The following is a 19,214-nucleotide window of genomic DNA, read 5'->3' on the forward strand; positions in this document are numbered from 1 at the left end:
AATTGCTCTGATTTCTCTTTTAATTTCTCATGTATACTTAAATTTACCTTTGCTAATGGAAATAACCATGGAGGAATTGAGGACAATGGAACAGTAGGACTGTATTAAAATTGACATAATCCATCATTTTCTGCTTTTGCATCACCTTTCATTGTGTTCCCAGCAATACTCTCTCTCTCCTCAGTCTGTTTCTGAGACCTGTATTCAGTGTGCTGCTTCCCTCCTGTCTGTACGCACCTGTCCTGTCTCATATTAGTCACTTTACCTCCTCTGAGTCTTGCCCAAGCACATCCCACCACTAACTGTAATGGGATAAACTGTAGTTGTTCGTGTGTGTGTATACATACTGAGTTATTTTAGTCATTTTACCTTGATTTCAAGCTTCAATAAGTTTTAGCGGGTCTGGGTTAATTTTATTTAGTGGGAAACTAAATAAAGCTTTGATTCTCCTTTGACAGTAAAGGTTGCAGAGCTCTGGGTGAACTGCTGTGAGCAGACAGCAGAAGACACGAGCTGCGCGCTCCCGCGGGGTGGTGATCAGATTTCGGTACAACACCGGTGTAACACCTGGACTTGTCTGAGTTGAACCAGTCGGTCTGACCGTCTTGACGGAACAAATAAAGCAGGTTTGTTCTCTTTTTCCTACGGTGACATGCTTTTAGCTTGTATTTAGAATGGTTGTTAGATGTTAGCTTGTGTGTTAGCTTAGAGGGTTAGCTAGTTACTTAGCTGCCTCTCCGTTACTCAGATTTAACACAGAGGGTCTGTTCCTTTTTAGTCAGCCGGGGTGTGACCCAGCACACGTTAGGACAAGCGGTGAATGGCATGGGGGGTATCCCCTTAAATCGACCTGTCAGATCGATTTAAGTTTATTATTATTATTAACAGTTGACGCAATAAATATGAACCAGAAAGATCAAAAACACCCTCATCTCTGGATCTGTGCGAGACAGCCGACTGATACTGCCTGAGATGGAGCGCAAACTCCGTCTACCCGGCGCGCCGCGTTATCGGGCGGTGTATAAATGGTGTCGAGCCTTTTTTGCGTTCCGCTTTCCTGTTCCTGTTGGCGTCTCAGACAACCGGAAGCGTTCGCTGTGAGTGTCAGTGTTTACCAGTGATGGGGTGGGTCGGGACACAGAAAGGAACAGCTGAGTCAGCAAATAAAGTTTAGAGGCTGTGGTTCAATGGGGAGGTGTCACTGTCGTAGACAACTCCTATTGTCTGCTGGAAGGACCTGGGAATCCTGCAGGTGGTCTACATCAACAAGTTCAAGGTTATTTGAAGGCATTCAGATGGGAGATTCCTTCTGCAAGAGATAAGGTAAATTCCTCAACATGAGCAGGGCAGCTTGGCATTAGATTTGATGCAATGTGGAGGGGAGTTCTAACGGTGCGTGTGCGCATGCGCGTTAGTGATGGCCAAATGAAGGTTTGTGAAGCACTGAAGCTTTCCAGACAGTTGTGCTGGAACATGGTTCCTTTTTTAGGCTGTCTGTGGCAGCGCTATTCAACTTCAGTTGCAAGTGGCTGTAACTTCAGCCATTTTTTACACATATTAATCTAAACCTTGGTGTGGTAGTAATTGAGACTGATCTCCAACACATATTCTGAGTGCTAACAGACTGTGCAAGATCTCTGTTAAAAACTTTGATGTAACTTTACATGTTTAGTGTGGAGCCGAGCAGCTGCCAGTGTTTATGCATCCACTAACACCTCCATGATCTGTCACTTGACACTACATTAGATAAGGTAAGAATAATAGAGACCAGAACAACGCATCAGATTTCCGAGAATAACATCATTTCGATTCAGAGAAATAGGCCACGCCAAATGTCAGCTGAAAACCTGTCACAAAGAATTCAGAAGGGTGGAGCTCAAACTAGTTCAATGAAGACTGGGCTGGTACTGGAGCCTGCTCCCATCCAGGAGTACTGCTGTGTTTAAAAACACAAATTACTGACATTCACCCTGATGCCCCCTGGTTGGGCTCAGCACCAGGTGGTCTGGTGTTTGACCCTAATGAATATTTAAAACAAAAAAATAATAAAAATTAAAATTTGTTCTAGACAGCTACATTTTTCAAGATGCATTCCTCGAGTGACTACAAACACTGACACTGACTAATTTATGCTTTATTTTAAGGGTTGTATTCTACAGTTCATGGTTGTAAAAAGTTTCCATTTTCATTTGGATTTTGAATTTTTTTTCTGTCCTGTAAAGGATGTTGATGCTACACATGCAAAACGCTTATTATTTTTTATGTTAGAAATGTGTCCACTTAGCATGAAAAACAATTTGTGACTTTTTTTTTTAAATATTCTTTTAAGTTTTTATTGTTTTTCTTTTTTTTAAATTTTATTTTAATATTTCAGTCAGATTTTCTGTGTTTCTGCATTGGTGATTTCTTACCAATATTTTTCATCCTGCCCCTTAGCTTTCTGTTTGCTTGTTGTTATCAAAATGCACAGTAGCAGCCATTTTTTTTTAAATGTAACGTTCTGGCCATGTTTTATGTGGAAACGGTGTAGATGGAGATAAGACACTCATCATATCCGCCTGAAAGGAGAGGAACGACTGTATTTTCTAATTTGCACTAACTGCTATCCTAAGATTTTCCACTGAAATTCCCATTGACCTCAAAAGGTGTTAGACCATGAGTCTATTGGCAGAATAGTCATTGCTGGTGATATTTTATATTAAAACTTGAAGTGAACAGCACAGGCAGAGACTGGACACTCGTCAGAAAGCCTGAATGTAGAGGACTAACAGCATTTTGTGTCAAACTGGGTTTTGTGACTTTGTCTCTGCAATGTGGATTTCTGTTAGCGTCAAACATTTTCACTTTCACACTCTCTTCTGTAAGTTTAAACCCTTGTACAAAGCTGAGCAAAGTTTGGTACGAGGTGGCGCTCAAACTATGGGAACCATATCTTAAAAATGGATTTTTGGAACATTTCAAAACTTGGGGAGGACAGCGTGTGGTCATTTCACACAAATACACTCCAAAATATTAATTACTAAACTTCATTAAACAAACAAACAGATTTGTTGACATATTTTCCTGCTAAACTAAGTAGATGTTATCTGTACTGTAATGCAAATTTAATAATCATTGTTCTAAAAACTAATTTCTTCTGTCCTTGCACAAGGTTTGCCAGGTCTTCAGAAGCTTTTTGGAGGGAATGTTGGAAGGGCTTGAGCCCCTTCCTGTTATAACTGTGAGTTTTACTTCTGTCTTTTTGTTGTCATTTGTTGTGGCTGCCTAAATGCCTTGTTTTGTGTTTTTTATTTTATTTTACTTTTTTACATTGTGAAGTTGTAAGTTTACTCAGTGTCTGGCTTCATTTTGTCCCTGCGATCACACCATCAGCTCTTAAAAAAATATTAACCTTCTCCGCAGCTTTTTATGGCAACACATGAAGACTTCATGCTGTTATTCAAGTCTAACCTGTAAATTCAATATTCCAGTAATGGATACGCTAAATAGAAAAAAATTAAAAGATAATTATCCCATTTAGATTTATTTTGACTATTTTCAATAATATAGTAATAATTTGGTTTTATTACATGATATTTTACAAAAACATCAGTAAGTTCTGCTTGTTACTTAAAATAAACCCTGTAGACTATATGTAATCAGAAAGTAACTACAGCGTACTTACAATCAAGACAAAGTATCACTAATCAAATTACATTTTGTAGTTATTTATTCAAAAATGGACACATTATTAAGGAGTTTGCTTGTTCTCTTTGTGGATGTGTGAGTTTACTCGAGTACTCTAGTTTCCCTCCACAGTCTAAAAACATGTTAGGACCAATTTCAAATCAACAATGAACCTTAGTGTGAGTTTGTGCATGGCTGGTTGTCTGTCTTTGTGTGACCTTGTGACAGACTGGACACCTGTCCAGGTGTACCCCACCTCCCCCCTCGAGTAACAATCCATGTCCCTCCTAGACTGACCCCACAAGCCTAAAGAGGATTAAGATGTTCAGAAAATGACTGAATAAATGGGCACATTTTAAACCAACAGAGGTGGTCAGAGGGTTCCAATCACCCAACATGAGCCTGAACATCATTGTAACTTGGGGAATTTTATGATCTGTTCTTTCTACAGTGGAGTAATGATACAACATAGAGCTTCAGTGATTTTATACTCCAAGAATTGGGTACAAACATTTGAGTTTATTGTGGATTTTTTTACATGTTGATGACTAGAAAAAGCCTGTGGTTGAGGTGCAACTTGCTAAGGGACATTTAGCTAAATGTTAGTGGGGGAGTATGGATGTAGAGTATTTTAACCTGTTTGTGTAACTTTGGTTTTGTGTGGATTAGAGAAAATCCATACTAGGTTCAAACCTGTCCAGCGGGTTCTTGTTTTTAAAAAGCATTGTAGTTGTATGTTGTATAATCAGTCCACTCTGCAAAAAGAACATTTCAAAGAAATAATTTAAAGCCCAAAATTAATATATTTATTCCCACGATGAGTGTGAACTTTTAACTACATCTGTAGGAAATTGCTGTTTTTACATCCTTTATTTCTTTCATTAGCAGCTGTTTTTGCCCACATCTATTGGTTCAAACTGGACACATTTTCAAGTTTGGGAGTGTAAAACTGTGCAGCCCCTCTGCACCACGAACCTGCTGGCTGTAGTGAAGTTATATAACCAAGGGGTGGAGACTGTGGATTCTTACCGACCTCTTAAATTTGCTGTATTTACCCAATAATTGCCCTACTGCGTTTGTTTGCTTTATTTCTTTGAAAGTTACTCCATAGTAATTCATTACAAAGTGTTGTGTGCAATGAGGAGAATAGAGTAGAATAAACTTTATTGTAATTTAGTCTAGTGTACAATGAAATTGTTGATGCTTCACACAAAATCAGTGCACTTTCAAAATAATACGTACGATACTAATACGAAAGTTTAAACAGTAATACATTTTACAAAGAGAGGAAAATATAGAGAAGAGAAGAAGAAAGAGAGGAGGAGGAGAACAGAGACAGGACAAAAACCAGGAAGAATCAGGTGTGAAAATAGTCAGATTGTTATTGAAGCAAACACGTAATTATTCCGCTGAAATAAAAGAAAGCTTTCTATTCACAATATATTTATACCCATTATTAGTTTTATTCTCTCTTTGAATGTATTTTTAAAATGATTTTGTGATACTAGGGGAGAGACGAGAACCTGAATTGTTTTGGTGAAGAGCCTCTGTTGGGGGGCTGAGCCCCCACAAAGGTCAGATCCTAGAATCACCCCTGCTGTGTCGCCTTAGGGCCTGAAGATCATGACCATCCGTTATTTACTTTCTGCCTTGTCCTTCGTGCACAGGGATGTCTTTAGATTCTTGAAATCTTTTGATGATATTATAAACTATAGATGATGGGATATTCAAAGTCTTCCCAATGTTTTGTTATTTTGAAATTGTCTCACTACTTTTAAATCATTTTTTAAAATCACAGACTGATGAACTTCTGCCCATATTTACTTCTGAGAGTTTCGGTCTCTCTAAAAAGCTGTTTTTATACCCAGTCCTCTGACTGACCTGTTGTCAAATAACCTAATTAGTTACAAAAATGCTCTTTCAAGTGTCTCATTTGTACCACTTACTTTTAAAGACTTATTGAACCTGTCCCAACTTTTCTAAGATACTTCCATAATATTCAAAATGATGTCCCTGTTTCCTTTTTATTTCTTTTGAAGGTATAATTTCTTGGTTTAAGCATTTAATTAAACATTTAATGTTTGTTACGATTCAGTGTGAATAAAGTATAAGTTTATGAGATTTTAAAATCATTGAATTCTGTTTTTATTTACATTTTAAACGTCTCAACGTTTTTAGAATAGGGGTTGTATATTAGAATAAGTTCAGACCTTCCTTTTGCAAAAGAAAGTGCCTCACATATAAACTTAAAATGCACACTATATTTTCTAACTATTGCTTTAAATGTTATGTAAAATTATAGTAATCGTGTCCTACATGTCTCACTGTTGATGTCAATACTGCTGCAGCTGATGATGATCATAAGCTAGCATCTTATCTGTTTTGTTGACTTTTCACCCAAACTTCTTCAGCTTTCATTATGCCGTTTCAACATGGATCTAATCGGCTTGAACTTGGGTTATTATAGTAACGCTTTACCCAAAGGGAGCTGACGCATTTATTTTTGACAGTGGAATATCTTGTTTCACTCCTAAAACCACACAGGCTTCAAAAAAATAACATCTCATTTGTCCTAATGTGTTTTGATGCAGAAGAGTTTGCTGAAGTGATCTGACTGGTTGCTTGGGTTGTCACATCTTCTTGCAGTCATTTCTGGATGCATGGATTGGCCTTTTCACCTCAGTTCCTCATGCGTGTGCACACACATTTGAAAGTTCTTTTTTTTTTAACCTTTATTTAAACAGGCAGTCTCATTGAGACACGAGGACTTCTTTTAAAGAGAGACCTGTTTCTTCCATCTCATATTTCTTTTTATATTCTGACTGTTCACAGGACTTTCTGACAGAAGGGACCAGGACAAGAGAAGGATGAGCTTACTACACAGGTTAGTGACAAACTTTTATCTTGCTTTAATAGGGTAGCTCAAACAAATCCTGGTAAATTTCCATACAGTCAGGAGGGGTCAGGGGGAAACAAAAGGACCAGATAACACATACATACATAAGGATAAGAATAAAGGCGTTCCTAACTAAACTAAATTATGGTGGTCACATGCAGCAAGAATCACTGAAACAGATTTTTTTTCCCATTACAGTTGCTTTGGTTTGGTATCTGTTCCTGTTAGTGTTTGTCTCACTTCTGTTTGTAGGTAAATGCAACCAGGTTTTGGTGATGACTGGATATTACTGGTAAAAGTTCTCCGACATTCAGAACATGATAATCCTAATCTATTATTCTAATTATACAAACCATGGGTTATATCCAGCTTGTTACCTGTCCTATCTGGCCTGTGAGCTGTTGAAGAGTTTTTTTTTTTTTTATAAACATTTAATTCTATTCAATTTTGTTTATATGTGTATATATATAGCGCACCAACTCACGACAAAAGTCATCTCAGGGCACTGTACAAAAAACATTCACATGCATTATAAAATAAAAACTAATCAATGTTATGCATCTAAGAAAGCCAGCAGATTGGGTCAAGTCCTCAATTCGTCATGGTCTCCCATCCTGAGCAGCATGTTGGCTTGTTTTTTTTTAACAAGAAGAACCCTCCAGCAGAACCAGACTCAGGATGGGCAGCCATCTGCCTCGACCAGCTGGGGTTAAAGGAGACAGTAAACAGACACAGACTAACACAGAATGACTGGTCCAGATGTGGTTTCTATTGGAAGAAAAAAAAAAAACATGTTAACTAGAAGTACTCACATAGGCCAAACCTCTGCCAAGGCTAAAGCATCATTAAAAAAATCATCAATTTGGATCGTGATCTGGATAACCACCAAAATTTAATAGTTTCTTGTGACAACCCCACCATTCACTGAAAATTTTATCAAAATCAGAAACAATCATCAAAAAAATGTAACTGCTGAGTGACAGACTGAAAGAAAGCTTTCACCCTGCTGCTCAACAAAATGTTCATGATATTTAATGATATTGTTGTAGAGGTTTGGGTTTAGTGCTGGTTATATTGCCAAGATCCATGTATTGTACAGCGGCACTAAAAGTGTGCTGAAGATTAATGGTAGCATGTATGCTCCTTTTAAGGTACATAGTTCTTCAACAATGCTATGTTCTGTGTGTGATGCTCTATACACTTTCACTGGAACCTCTCCTTCATAAGGTCTAGGTTAGATTTTACCTGTTTTTTACCATTTTATGCTGATAATTCACAGCTACTTTTTAAAAAAAAAGTTGGAGTCTGCTAAAGTAGCACATCAAAAATGGCACCTATGCTAGGCTTAACTTCAGAACCCTAAATTGACCTTGAACTTGATGTTATCACTCCCAACTGAATCAAACAACATGATTCATTGTGTTTTTCAGACATCTCCATCACCTGCACACAGTATGGAGGAGGAAGACCAGAGTGGAACTGTCTCACTACTCAGCCACTGGCTTTCAGAGCAAAACCTTCAGCTTCATCTCTTCAGATCCAGGTATCCAACTCTTTTTGAATCTGTACTGTCCTTTGACAATGATGAGGACAAACACCTGCCTTTGCATAAATGATATTCTGACCAGCAATCTAAACATTTCCGCAGATCCATAACACCACCCACATGCCAACAACTCGATAGTACAGTAGCAGTAAACTGCTTTAGCTAGTATCTCACTGAGCTATGTTGGAGACTACATGTTATGTGCTTATCTGGTGAGACGAGCCCCGAATGATGTCAAGTTCTCAGCCCAGTGCCATCATGGCCTTCTCTGGGGACAGTGGCAGGTGGGGAGTTTGATTAGGGTGATCCACCTGTCAAACAACAACACAGGTGTCATTAGGAGAGCTCAGGGAGGAAACCTGCTGTGAAGATGAAAGGAAGCTCTGCATCATGGCTGACCGGTTACAGGACATTTTTGTTTTTATATAAACTTCAATACACATTTTATTTTAAGTGCAAACAGCAAGGATGTAATGAGATCTCATGCCACAAAACTTACCATCAAGTAAGGTGGGGCGATTTATTGACCATCGACGATAGGCTGAGCCATTGGATGGTCGATGAGCGATTTTTTTTATTTTTTTGCCTTCACACCCCCTACTCCGCAGGTTGTTAACGATATTACTGGCGGTGCTAAAGACATGTTCCGAAGGTGTGCTTGTTGCCGGTACGCACAGATATTTTCGTGCCATTTGAGATGACAAAAAAAGTCCAGACGTCACCTGCGCGAATATATCGGCCATCGTCATTTGTTGGACTGACGAATATCGGTTGAAAAAAATTTACATATCGCCCAACCTTGCTGTCAAGTTGAAAACCGATACCGATCTGATACCAAAAAGCAGTGCTGAATTGACTTAAAACATTAGTTTTTTAAACACAGACATAAATGTACTGAATTACAAATTTATTAAAAACATTTAAACACACCAATAGTTTCACAAGCTTGGTCAAACATGTAAAAACAACTCAACTTTAATTTATTCAGTCAGTGCAATTATGAGTATAACATCCAATGTAAAATAAATAATAGAAAAAAAAGAAACTGACAAAAACAATAGGTTGGCAACTTCAGTCAAACCTTCTTTCAAATGGTTCAGGAATTCTAAATATAATGTAAAATAAAGGAACTGAAATAAGAGGAAAAAATAGCTTCACATAGCTTGGTTGGCAGATATTTAAAAATAAACAGTAATTAGCTCTTTCCAATGGTTTAGTGCAAATGTGCAAATAGAAATTAAACATCTATTATTAAGAGTGGCACAGCGGCGTAGTGGTTAGAGCTGTTGCCTTCCAGCAAGAAGATTGCAGGAACGCATCCTGGCCTGGGACCTTTTTGGGTGGAGTTTGCATGTCCTCCCTGTGTGCATGTAGGTTTACTCTGAGTGCTACCACAGACTAAAAACATGCATGTTAGGTTAAATGGTAACTCTTGTAGGGAAAAGGGTATATTTTATTTTGAGATGGAGACGTTTGAATTATTAATAATTCCTAAATTATAATGTTACGGGGCACCACCCTCTCAATCTATAGTTATCCAAGGTTTCCGTACTCCTTAAATCTGCCTTATGACCCTACACTCTTAAATTGTCCCTAGGTGTGAGTGAGCGTGTGAATGGTTGTTTGTCTCGTTTGTCTCTATGTGGCCCTGCGATGGACTTGCGACCTGTCTCGCATAGTGACTGCTTGGGATAGGCACCAGCCCCCTGTGACCCGAAATGGAGAAGCGGGTAAAGAAAATGGATGGATGGATTTACATCCATTATAAATGCAACTTAAAACAAAAACTTCACTAGCTAGTTTAGTTAAAAAAAATCAGATATAGTCTCTACTTGTCAAGTTTTGTGTCAGTGACCTGATCAAGCAGATGTCCCAAGCTTCGACAAATATTTTCAGTTTACCATGTCGTAGCGTGGCTCCAGGTGGTTAATTAGCAGCCGGAATCCCTTATCCCCAACAATGGAGATCGGCTGGCAATCCATGACAATGAAGTTCAGTATCCTTTCAGTCATTTTTTTCATTTCCTTCGAAGTTAGCTGCTTCATGCCGCCTCCTTTTTGTTGATTCCGTTTAACAAACTCAGTGTGCTTTTTACGGTGAAATCTCTGGAGATGCTTGATTAAGTTGGTTGTGTTATAGCTGGTGCCACCCCTTGGAACAGCCGCTGCGCACGTATTGCACGTAGCTGTAGAATGTGTTGGCTGAGGTAGTGTGAAATGGTTCCAGACGGCTGATCCTTTCGCTCGCTCCATTTTTAAAAACAATCTGTGCTGCAAGTTCACTGGTGCATGATGTCGCTCAGAGCACAAAGCATAGAATTAGACTAAGAAGATCTGCCCTTATGGATCGGTCACATTGTCACCTATACCCAGATCTAGAATCTTTTCAATATCGGGACCGATGCAGATATTAATATCGGATAGGTGCATCTCTGATTTTAACTGTACATTTTTTGGGAAAATTACAGTCAAAGTCTGGACATTTGTCATTATTGCATGAGTCTCTAACAGCGACAGCCCAGTGATGTAATAGCTTTAATCATATTATTACCCAAAACTTTTACTTACTATGTTTATTTTTTCAGAAGCAACAGTTATTCTGTATTTTTTTGTCTTTTTTTGTTGAATAAGTAAAGCCACCGTCTGATATGTTTTGTTGTTCATGTGAAGTTGGACTGGTCTTGTTTTAAAACCTGAGAAGGAACAAATAGGTTTTTCAATTATTGATATTATGTCTCGATAAATAGAATGTACTTTTTACTGTCACTGTATAGGACTGGCTCCATTCAGCAAACAGATGAAAATAGAAGAAGCTAGTAGTTTTATTCAAACTGCTCAGGCATATTCATTTTTTTTACAATGGGGAACATAATCAGTCTTTTTGTTAATGAAGCCTTCTTCTGGGATGTAAAAAGACAAAGATCCTTGTTTCTCTTTAGTTTTCTTGTCTGTTTTATGTTTGCATTGTACTTTTAGGTGCAGACCCCACAGAGATTCACAAGAAGAAGCTCTTCCTTTGGTTCAGCCACCTTCCTAAGGAGGAGAAACAGTTTGGAGATGTCTTTAGTCCAGAGACCATGCATGTGGATCCACTTATTCTGGAAAGAAAATATGAGGAAAGAGCTGGACCGCTCAGATCACCTTATCAAACTCTGACCGTCCCTGGTCCATCTTTGACCGTGGAACAGCTTTTTGAACCAACTGATGGATGGAGTGAAGGTCGAGGTCCCAACGTGTTGATGTATGGAGCTGTGGGAACTGGAAAGAGTACAATGGTCCGAAAGCTGGTCCTGGACTGGTGTACAGGGACCACACTGAGTCGCTTCAAACTTCTGCTACCTTTCTCCTGTGAAGATCTCAGCCAGCTAACGAAGTAAGACATCTTTCTTTTTTCTACAGGGTGACAAACCAGAAATTACAGGTTTTATTGGTTTTCTCCTTTACTTATATATTAACTTTGATTTTTATTTAACTACTATTTGTTTATGATGTATAATTTTATGTAGTATCTCCGAAACTACTTGCTCTTAAATTAGAGTTAGATAAGATGTTTTTGTGGTTCTTAGATTTCAAAGAACAGCATTGGGAGTTGTTATGGTAAAGTTCTGAATTTATGCATTTGACCTGAGAATATATCACCCTTGTTTTTAAAGACAAATATTGTGTCTTATTTGCCAATACTCTGACGCTTCTGACTCTCAAAAAGGGACTGATTCACAAATCAGAACCAGAATCACTTGATGCTTCCTGCTCTGGAGATGTGACGAGGAGTGGTGAGTTTGTCTAAAAAGGAATAACAGCCAATGGTTTCTCTCTGCAGATATAATGATTCTTGCAACATAGAGATCACACAAAAAACACACTCACAGAACACACACAGACAATGCACAAATAACACACAAAGTACACAGACAGAACATCGTGGCTGTGGCTCAGTGGTTAGAGCAGTCGTCCCCCAATGAGGGAGTCAGAGTTTTAATTTCTGGCAGTATGCAGTTTCATGTCGAAGTGGGCAAATCATTAAACCCCTTGTTGCCTCTAATGTGTCCCATCGGTGTATGAATATGATCTAAAACACTGCTTAGACCTTGTAGAATGATTTATTCATGTTAGCTTTGTAGAGAAGTAGTAGAGTTCTGTATGAATGTGTGTGGATGGGTAAATGAGGGCACAGATTGTGTTGTAAAGCACCTTGAGTTACCTGGTTGGTAGAGTCCATTTACCATTTACAGAACACACAGAGAGCACATACAGACCACATTCGGACTACACAAACCACACACAGAATACACACAGCAGCTATGGCTGTAATCTACATAAATATGGGTTAAATTTTCTCTAGATATTTGGTTGCCATCTATTTTAGATATTTTAGATACTTAACCAGAGCAAAGAGAAGCTGATTAGTTGGCAGTACAGTTTGAGATGTGCACAGAAGCCATGCAGTCCTTTAGTAACTTTGACCTAAACAGTGTTGTTTTATAAAGAAAGTGACTGATAATCTCCCAAACAGGGCCTCTTCTTTAAGGGATCTGGTAGGCAGGAAGTATCTCCATCTAAAGAAACACCCTTTGCTCAGTGGAGATGGAGACCAAGCCAAGGATGTGCTGTTCCTTTTTAATGGAATGGAGAAGATGCAACTGGACTTCCGGATTGGATCGTCCGAGCTTTGCAGTGACCCTAATGAGCCTCTCCCTCCTGGTGTAGTTGTGGTGAACCTGTTGAGGAAATATTTGCTGCCTGAGGTAAGATATTATTCATGAGTACTGTAGTGTTCCACCTTGTACTTTAACTGTAATAAATCTCTTTTGGGTTGGCTTTTCACTATGTTGCTGATTTTATTTATTATTTTATACAGTATTCTGCATTTGAATAAATACTTTCTCAGTTATTTTAACAAGATACATCAACAGGAAGATATTAAGGAAAATTTCACATTGAAGACAATTTTTGTTGCAAAGAATATGCAGTGTTTTTCTGGCTCCTAATCAGATAGAACAGAGTAATAACACTGAGATCATCCTGTTCAGGAGCACAATATACCCATACTATTATATAAAAAGTAGTAATATACATTCACTGGCTACTTTATTAGGTACACTTGTTCAATTGCTTGTTAACACAAATAGCTAATTAGCAAATTGCATGGCAGCAACTCAGTGCCTTTAGGCTTGTAGGTGAAGATGACTTGCTGAAGTTCAAATTGGGCATCAGAACGGGGAAGAAAATGGATTTAAATGACTTTGAATGTTGGGTGGTTGTTGGTGCCAGATAGGCTGGTCTGAGTATTTCAGAAACTGCTGATCTAATGGGATTTTTACACACAACAATCTCTAGGGTTTAAAGAGAATGGTCCAAAAAAAGAGAAAATATCCAGTGAGTGGCATTTGTGTGGACAAAAAAAGCCTTGTTAATGTAAGAGGAGAATGGGCAGACTGGTTTGAGATGACAGAAAGGCAACAGTAGCTCAAATAACCACTCATTACAAACAAAGGTCCACAGAAAATGATCTCTGAACACACAACACGTCTGACCTTGAAGCAGATGATCTGCAGCAGCAGAAGACCAAACCAGGAGCCACTCCTGTCAGCTGAAAACAGGAAACTAAGGCCACAGTTCACACAGGCTCACCAAACATGGACAATAAGAAATTGGAAAGACATTGCCTGTTCTGATGAGTCTTAATACTCTGAACTCCATTGGCCTTCACAGTCACCAGATCTCAATTCAATCAAGCCCCTTTGGGATGTGGTGGAACGGGGGAACTCGCATCGTGGACTTCCAGCTGTAAAATCTGTAGCAACAGTGTGATGCTGTCATGTCTACATGGGCTGGAATCTCTGAGGAATGTTTCCAACAACTTGTAGAATCAATGACATGAATTATTAAGGTAGTCTTGAAGGCAGAGGGGGTCCAACCTGGTACTAGCAAGGTGTACCTAATAATGTGGCTGGTGAGTGTAAATCTCTTTCTGTTGATCTTATTGACATGAATCCAGAGCTCATTCATTGGGGGCTCATTTTGGGGGCTCATTTTGGGGGCTCATTTTGGGGGCTGTGGTGGCTCGGTGGTCAGTGCCGTGGTCTTGTAATCCTAAAGTTGCAGGTTCAAGCCCAGGTTGCGGCAGGAACGGCATCTGATGTAAAACATTTGCCAAACTGTTCATGCGAGTTTGCTCACTGTATCGACCCCTGAAGACAGAAGCAGCTGAACGAACTATTTAAATCTGGGCATTTCACCATAGTTTGTTTAAAAATAAATAAATAACAAACATGAACAGGGGTCTGTCACATGAAAGCCCATTACATAACCCAATGTGTCAACTAAGTTTACACTGAGAATTTCACTCCACCTTTTTATAACATAATCCGGCACCCATGTTATATAATGGACATGTACCGTTGGTACCGTTGGTACATGTCCATTATGATTTTTGAAATCAGTGTGCCTCAAAATGTTGGCTATATTTTAGCCAGTTAAGTGGCTTGAACTGCAATAATATTAGCATATATGCATCAAAATTAAGTTAAGACTTATGAGCTTGAAGTTTCAGTGAGCTTTTACAGTCCTGCTCACCATTATTGGCACCCCTTCATGATTTGCATAGCTGAGTGAATATCTTCATGATCCTTCATTGGTTAATTCATGTCATATGTGTGGAGGCAGTCCATCACAAGTGATCTTTATGTGGGATTTGCAACAGGTGAGCCAAATTGGGTTTTCATATTGATTTGCAGCAAAGGGTGCCAATACCATTGGCATGGTAAAAATTATGTTTTTCTTTGTTTTCCTTATAATGTTTATCTTTCTAAATGTTTTTGATCATTTGCTGTTTTGCATCAAGCACAAGCTATCAGCAATAAAATGTTGTTTCACTTGATGAATTTCCTTCAGTAAATATTCCATTATATGTACTTAAACTTCATGGGTGCCAATAATGGTGAGCAGGACTGTATTTTTAATTTACAGCTAAAGCATGGAGCATGCTCAGGGTTAAATTATCGCTTTTTCATACTTCCCAACCGTCCCGCATTGGGTGGCACAGTCCCACATCTAGCCCCCCCTGTCCCTTGTTCCACATCACCCTGTGCGGGACAGTCACAAGTCCCGCATTTGGCCCTGGCCTTGCCTGGCAGCCTGTAGCTGTGCTTCAGCAGCAGCCACATGCAGCACATACTTGCCAACATTTGGGAATGTCAATGTGGGACAACATAGTGTGAAACCCCCCCACCCCCCAACCATACACATACACCCACATTCACATTTTAAGTATTACATTATCTGTGTTTAAGTATGTCTGCCCTCATATATACAGTTGTATATAAAAAGTTTTGCCAGACAGCTTATCTATTCACCAGCTGATCGTGTCTTTAAAACATGCAAAAAACCCACTCCCAGAAATGCACACAAACATCATAGATTCAACATGATTTTCCTGAATTCTAATCAATTAATATGAATTAAACACATATCATAGTTGCTTAAGATCAGGGCTCTCAAGTTTTGATCTGAGCTTGGAGTGTGTGTGGTTGGGGGGGGTGCAGTGGTGCCCGATTCACGCTATGTTGACATTGACATTCCCAAATGTTGGCAAGTATGCTTTTTACTTTTCTCACTTACTTACCTGTTTTGGTTGGAGGTAGTTTCTTAGTATAAGGTATTATAAACAACTGCTTGACAGCTTATCACTTCAAAAATGATCAGACTATATCTTTAAAGATCATCAAATTTTAGGCTTTACAGATTGTTTACTACTTTATTGTGTACGTAGAGGGGGGAGTAGACAATTGGATTTGTTCTGCTGGGGTCACATGACCCAGAGTAGACAAGGCCCTAACCCTAGTTCAGTCTCCAAAGGTTTGTTCTTCAGGTACCATGTTCTTGTTCAAATACAAAGAAATTAGGTCAGGTTTATTAAGTCTAAGTTTTGTTTTTCCTTGGCATTCAAAGTCATAATGTGTGAATAATTGTTTATTTGAAGCTGTGTCATTATCACAGTTTTTGTTTTATAATTATGGGATCCTCTGCTCTGTTTGCCAGGCCAGTATCTTGGTTACCACCAGACTGTCTGCTCTGGACTGGGTCCCTCACAAGTATGTGAATCGCTACATTCAGATTTGTGGCTTCAATGACCCAGACCGGCAGCGTGCATACTTCACCAGCCGCCTGCTGCAGCAAAGTGGAGAGGCTGCACACAACCAAGAGGCCCAAGCGATGATAGAGCTGCTTTACCTCAACCTGCAGAGAGAGAGCCAGCTGGCTGCTGCTTGTTTCCTTCCCTCTTACTGCTGGCTCACATGTGCTACCCTTCACTTCCTTCATTTCACCAGTGCTCAGGCACCCATTCGCACACTCACAGGCATATATACCAGTTTTCTAAGGTTGAACTTTGGGGGTGAGGTGCTGGGCACAAGAACAGGGACTGGTGCATCCGTTCAGGATCACCACACTTCCCTGATGATGTATGTTGTCCGTACAGTTGGTAAACTTGCGTTTGACGGTGTGATGCACAAACACACATCCTTCTCAGAAAGGGATCTGGAACAGTGGATAGGTGGGAAGACCAAGACGGATGAGGAGCTTCGTCAGCAGGCCATGTTCCAGACCGATGTGCTGGACTTTTTTTTGGCTCCTTGTGTAGAGAGTAAAAAGTATTTACCGAAAGAACTCAGTGAGCATGATGAGAGGCGCTATGTGTTTGCTGTCCCAGCTATGCAGGAGTACCTCGCAGCTCTCTATGTAGTTTTAGGAGAAAATAAATCCGCTTTGGAGAAGCTAACCAGTCAAGTGTCAGTGGTCATTGGTCAGGCCAGTGAGGATGTCAATGCCCTCGTCAACATCTTCTCTAAATTCATCCCCCTCCGGCTCTTTGCTTTCTTCAACCTACTGAAACTTTTTCCAAAGCTTTACAAGAAATTAGAAAGTCAGAACAAAGGAAGAATTGCCAGAACCATGGCAGCTGAGATGTTCCGCTCAGAAGACAGCTATAATGAAGATGTCCTGGATCAAGTGGAGCAAAGCCTTCTGGGAGTCCATGGCCCACAGCCGAAGCAGTATGATGACAGCAAGCCTTTTGAGCTTTATCCCATCTTCATGGGTGGACTGTTACATTATGGGAATCGTGTGCTTCTCCAGCAACTAGACTGCAACATTCAGAGCACAACAGTTGCCCAGATCACACAGGCCCTTCGGAAGTACCTGGTCAGAGGTAACATATTGCTGTCATTATGATTTATATCCATGTGTATGAAAATATTCACAAGCTAACGTTTTCATCTACATCCTGCATCTTAATTGTGTATGTGACACTTTTGTAGATAACACAGAATAATGTTAAACTGAGCTCAGTCTAGTCTTGTGTCCAGTGCCATTTAGAGACAAGCTAAGAGGTTCTGTGTGACACTAATTCATTCAGAAATCATAAAACCAAAAATTAGAATTGTCAGATGTTTGATGAATCATCTTCTGAAGATTATGAAAGCAGCAGTGTAGTTTAGGAAAAGGGACATCTAGGGATATATGTGCATTTTAACATTAGTCTGCATATGATATGGGGTTTGTTTAAAATGAAAAGCACAGCCGTAATCAGTCAGAATAATGTAAACATTGACAGCTAAAGGGACATTGCTCAGTATGTTCCTTTGGGAAAACCCCTACCACAGCACTCACACTGAGTATTATAACACTTACCACCTAAACATCTTTTGTATATTATTTTATCTCTGTTCAGTTTTATACAGAAATATGGTTAAAACAGTTTACAGACCATTATATTCTGCATCTTAATGTGTGACTTTATTTATGAAGAGGTCACAAGCTTTCAGACGATTAAGATGTTTTCTGAAATAGTGCTCAAGGAGTTCTTATAACTACAAATACAGTAAAACACATTTTTAAATGTTCAATGGGAATTTAAACCAATTATATATTTTTAAAACCTTACAGGTTTGCAGAGATTGTGTACCATAGGTAACCTTTTATATACACTGCTCAGAAAAATAAAGGGAACACTCAAATTATAAATCCTAGATCTGAATGAATGAAATATTCTCATTAAATACTGTGTTCTGTACAACGTTGAATGTGCTGACAACAAAATCACAACAACCATCAATGGAAATCAAATTTATTAACCAATGGAGGCCTGGGTTTGGAGTCACGCACAAAATTAAGTGGAAAAATACACTACAAGCTGATCCAACTTTGATGTAATGTCCTTAAAACATGAGCTCCCTACAACGCCTGGGCATGCTCCTGATGAGGTGGCGGATAGTCTCCTGAGGGATCTCCTCCCAGACCTGGACTAAAGCATCCACCAACTCCTGGACAGTCTGTGGTGCAACGTGACGTTGGTGGATGGCGCGAGACATGATGTCCCAGATGCTCAATCGGATTCAGGTCTGGGGAACGAGCGGGCCAGTCCATAGCTTCAATGCCTTCATCTTGCAGGAACTGCTGACACACTCCAGCCACATGAGTTCTAGCATTGTCCTGCACGAGGAGGAACCCAGGGCCAACTGCACCAGCATATCGTCTCACAAGGGGTCTGAGGATCTCATCTTGGTACCTAATGGCAGTCATGCTACCTCTGGCGAGCACATGGAGGGCTGTGCGGCCCTCCAAAGAAATGCCACCCCACACCATTACTGATCCACTGCCAAACCGGTCATGCTGAGGGACATTGCAGGCAGCAGATCGCTCGCCACTGCGTCTCCAGACTCCGTCACATCTGTCACATGTGCTCAGCATGAACCTGCTTTCATATGTGAAGAGCACAGGGCGTCAGTGGCGAATTGGCCAATCCTGGTGTTTTCTGGCAAATGCCAAGCGTCCTGCACGGTGTTGGGCTGTGAGCACAACCCCCATCTATGGACGTTGGGCCCTCATACCATCCTCATGGAGTCGTTTTTTAACCGTTTGTGCAGACACATATGCACATTTGTGGCCTGTTGGAGATCATTTTGCAGGGCTCTGGCAGTGCTCCTCCTGTTCCTCCTTGCACAAAGGCGGAGGTAGGGGTCCTGCTGCTGGGTTGTTGTCCTCCTACAGCCTCCTCCATGTCTCCTGGTGTACTGGCCTGTCTCCTGGTAGCGCCTCCAGCCTCTGG

At 39.9% G+C, this 19,214-nt stretch overlaps 1 protein-coding gene across 3 annotated transcripts in view; it reads left to right on the forward strand.

Annotated features, from left to right (window-relative positions):
- The first annotated feature begins 504 nt into the window (after positions 1–504).
- Positions 505–19,214, forward strand: part of nlrx1 (NLR family member X1) — a 36,265-nt gene continuing 17,555 nt past the window's right edge. The window contains exons 1-7 of one of the 3 annotated variants that reach the window (XM_017436557.3): positions 505–626; positions 3,152–3,220; positions 6,499–6,550; positions 7,993–8,105; positions 11,084–11,480; positions 12,621–12,852; positions 16,148–17,315. In XM_017436557.3, the coding sequence (XP_017292046.1) occupies positions 6,534–6,550; positions 7,993–8,105; positions 11,084–11,480; positions 12,621–12,852; positions 16,148–17,315 (1,927 nt within the window). In that variant the 5' untranslated portion in view covers positions 505–626; positions 3,152–3,220; positions 6,499–6,533. Of the gene's footprint in view, positions 627–1,089; positions 1,324–3,151; positions 3,221–6,498; positions 6,551–7,992; positions 8,106–11,083; positions 11,481–12,620; positions 12,853–16,147; positions 17,316–19,214 lie in introns of those variants that run through there. The other 2 variants (XM_017436556.3, XM_017436558.3) reach the window with 2 other exon arrangements.

This window comes from Kryptolebias marmoratus, linkage group LG2 (genome assembly GCF_001649575.2).
Source record: "Kryptolebias marmoratus isolate JLee-2015 linkage group LG2, ASM164957v2, whole genome shotgun sequence".
NCBI classification, from domain to species: Eukaryota; Metazoa; Chordata; class Actinopteri; order Cyprinodontiformes; family Rivulidae; genus Kryptolebias; species Kryptolebias marmoratus.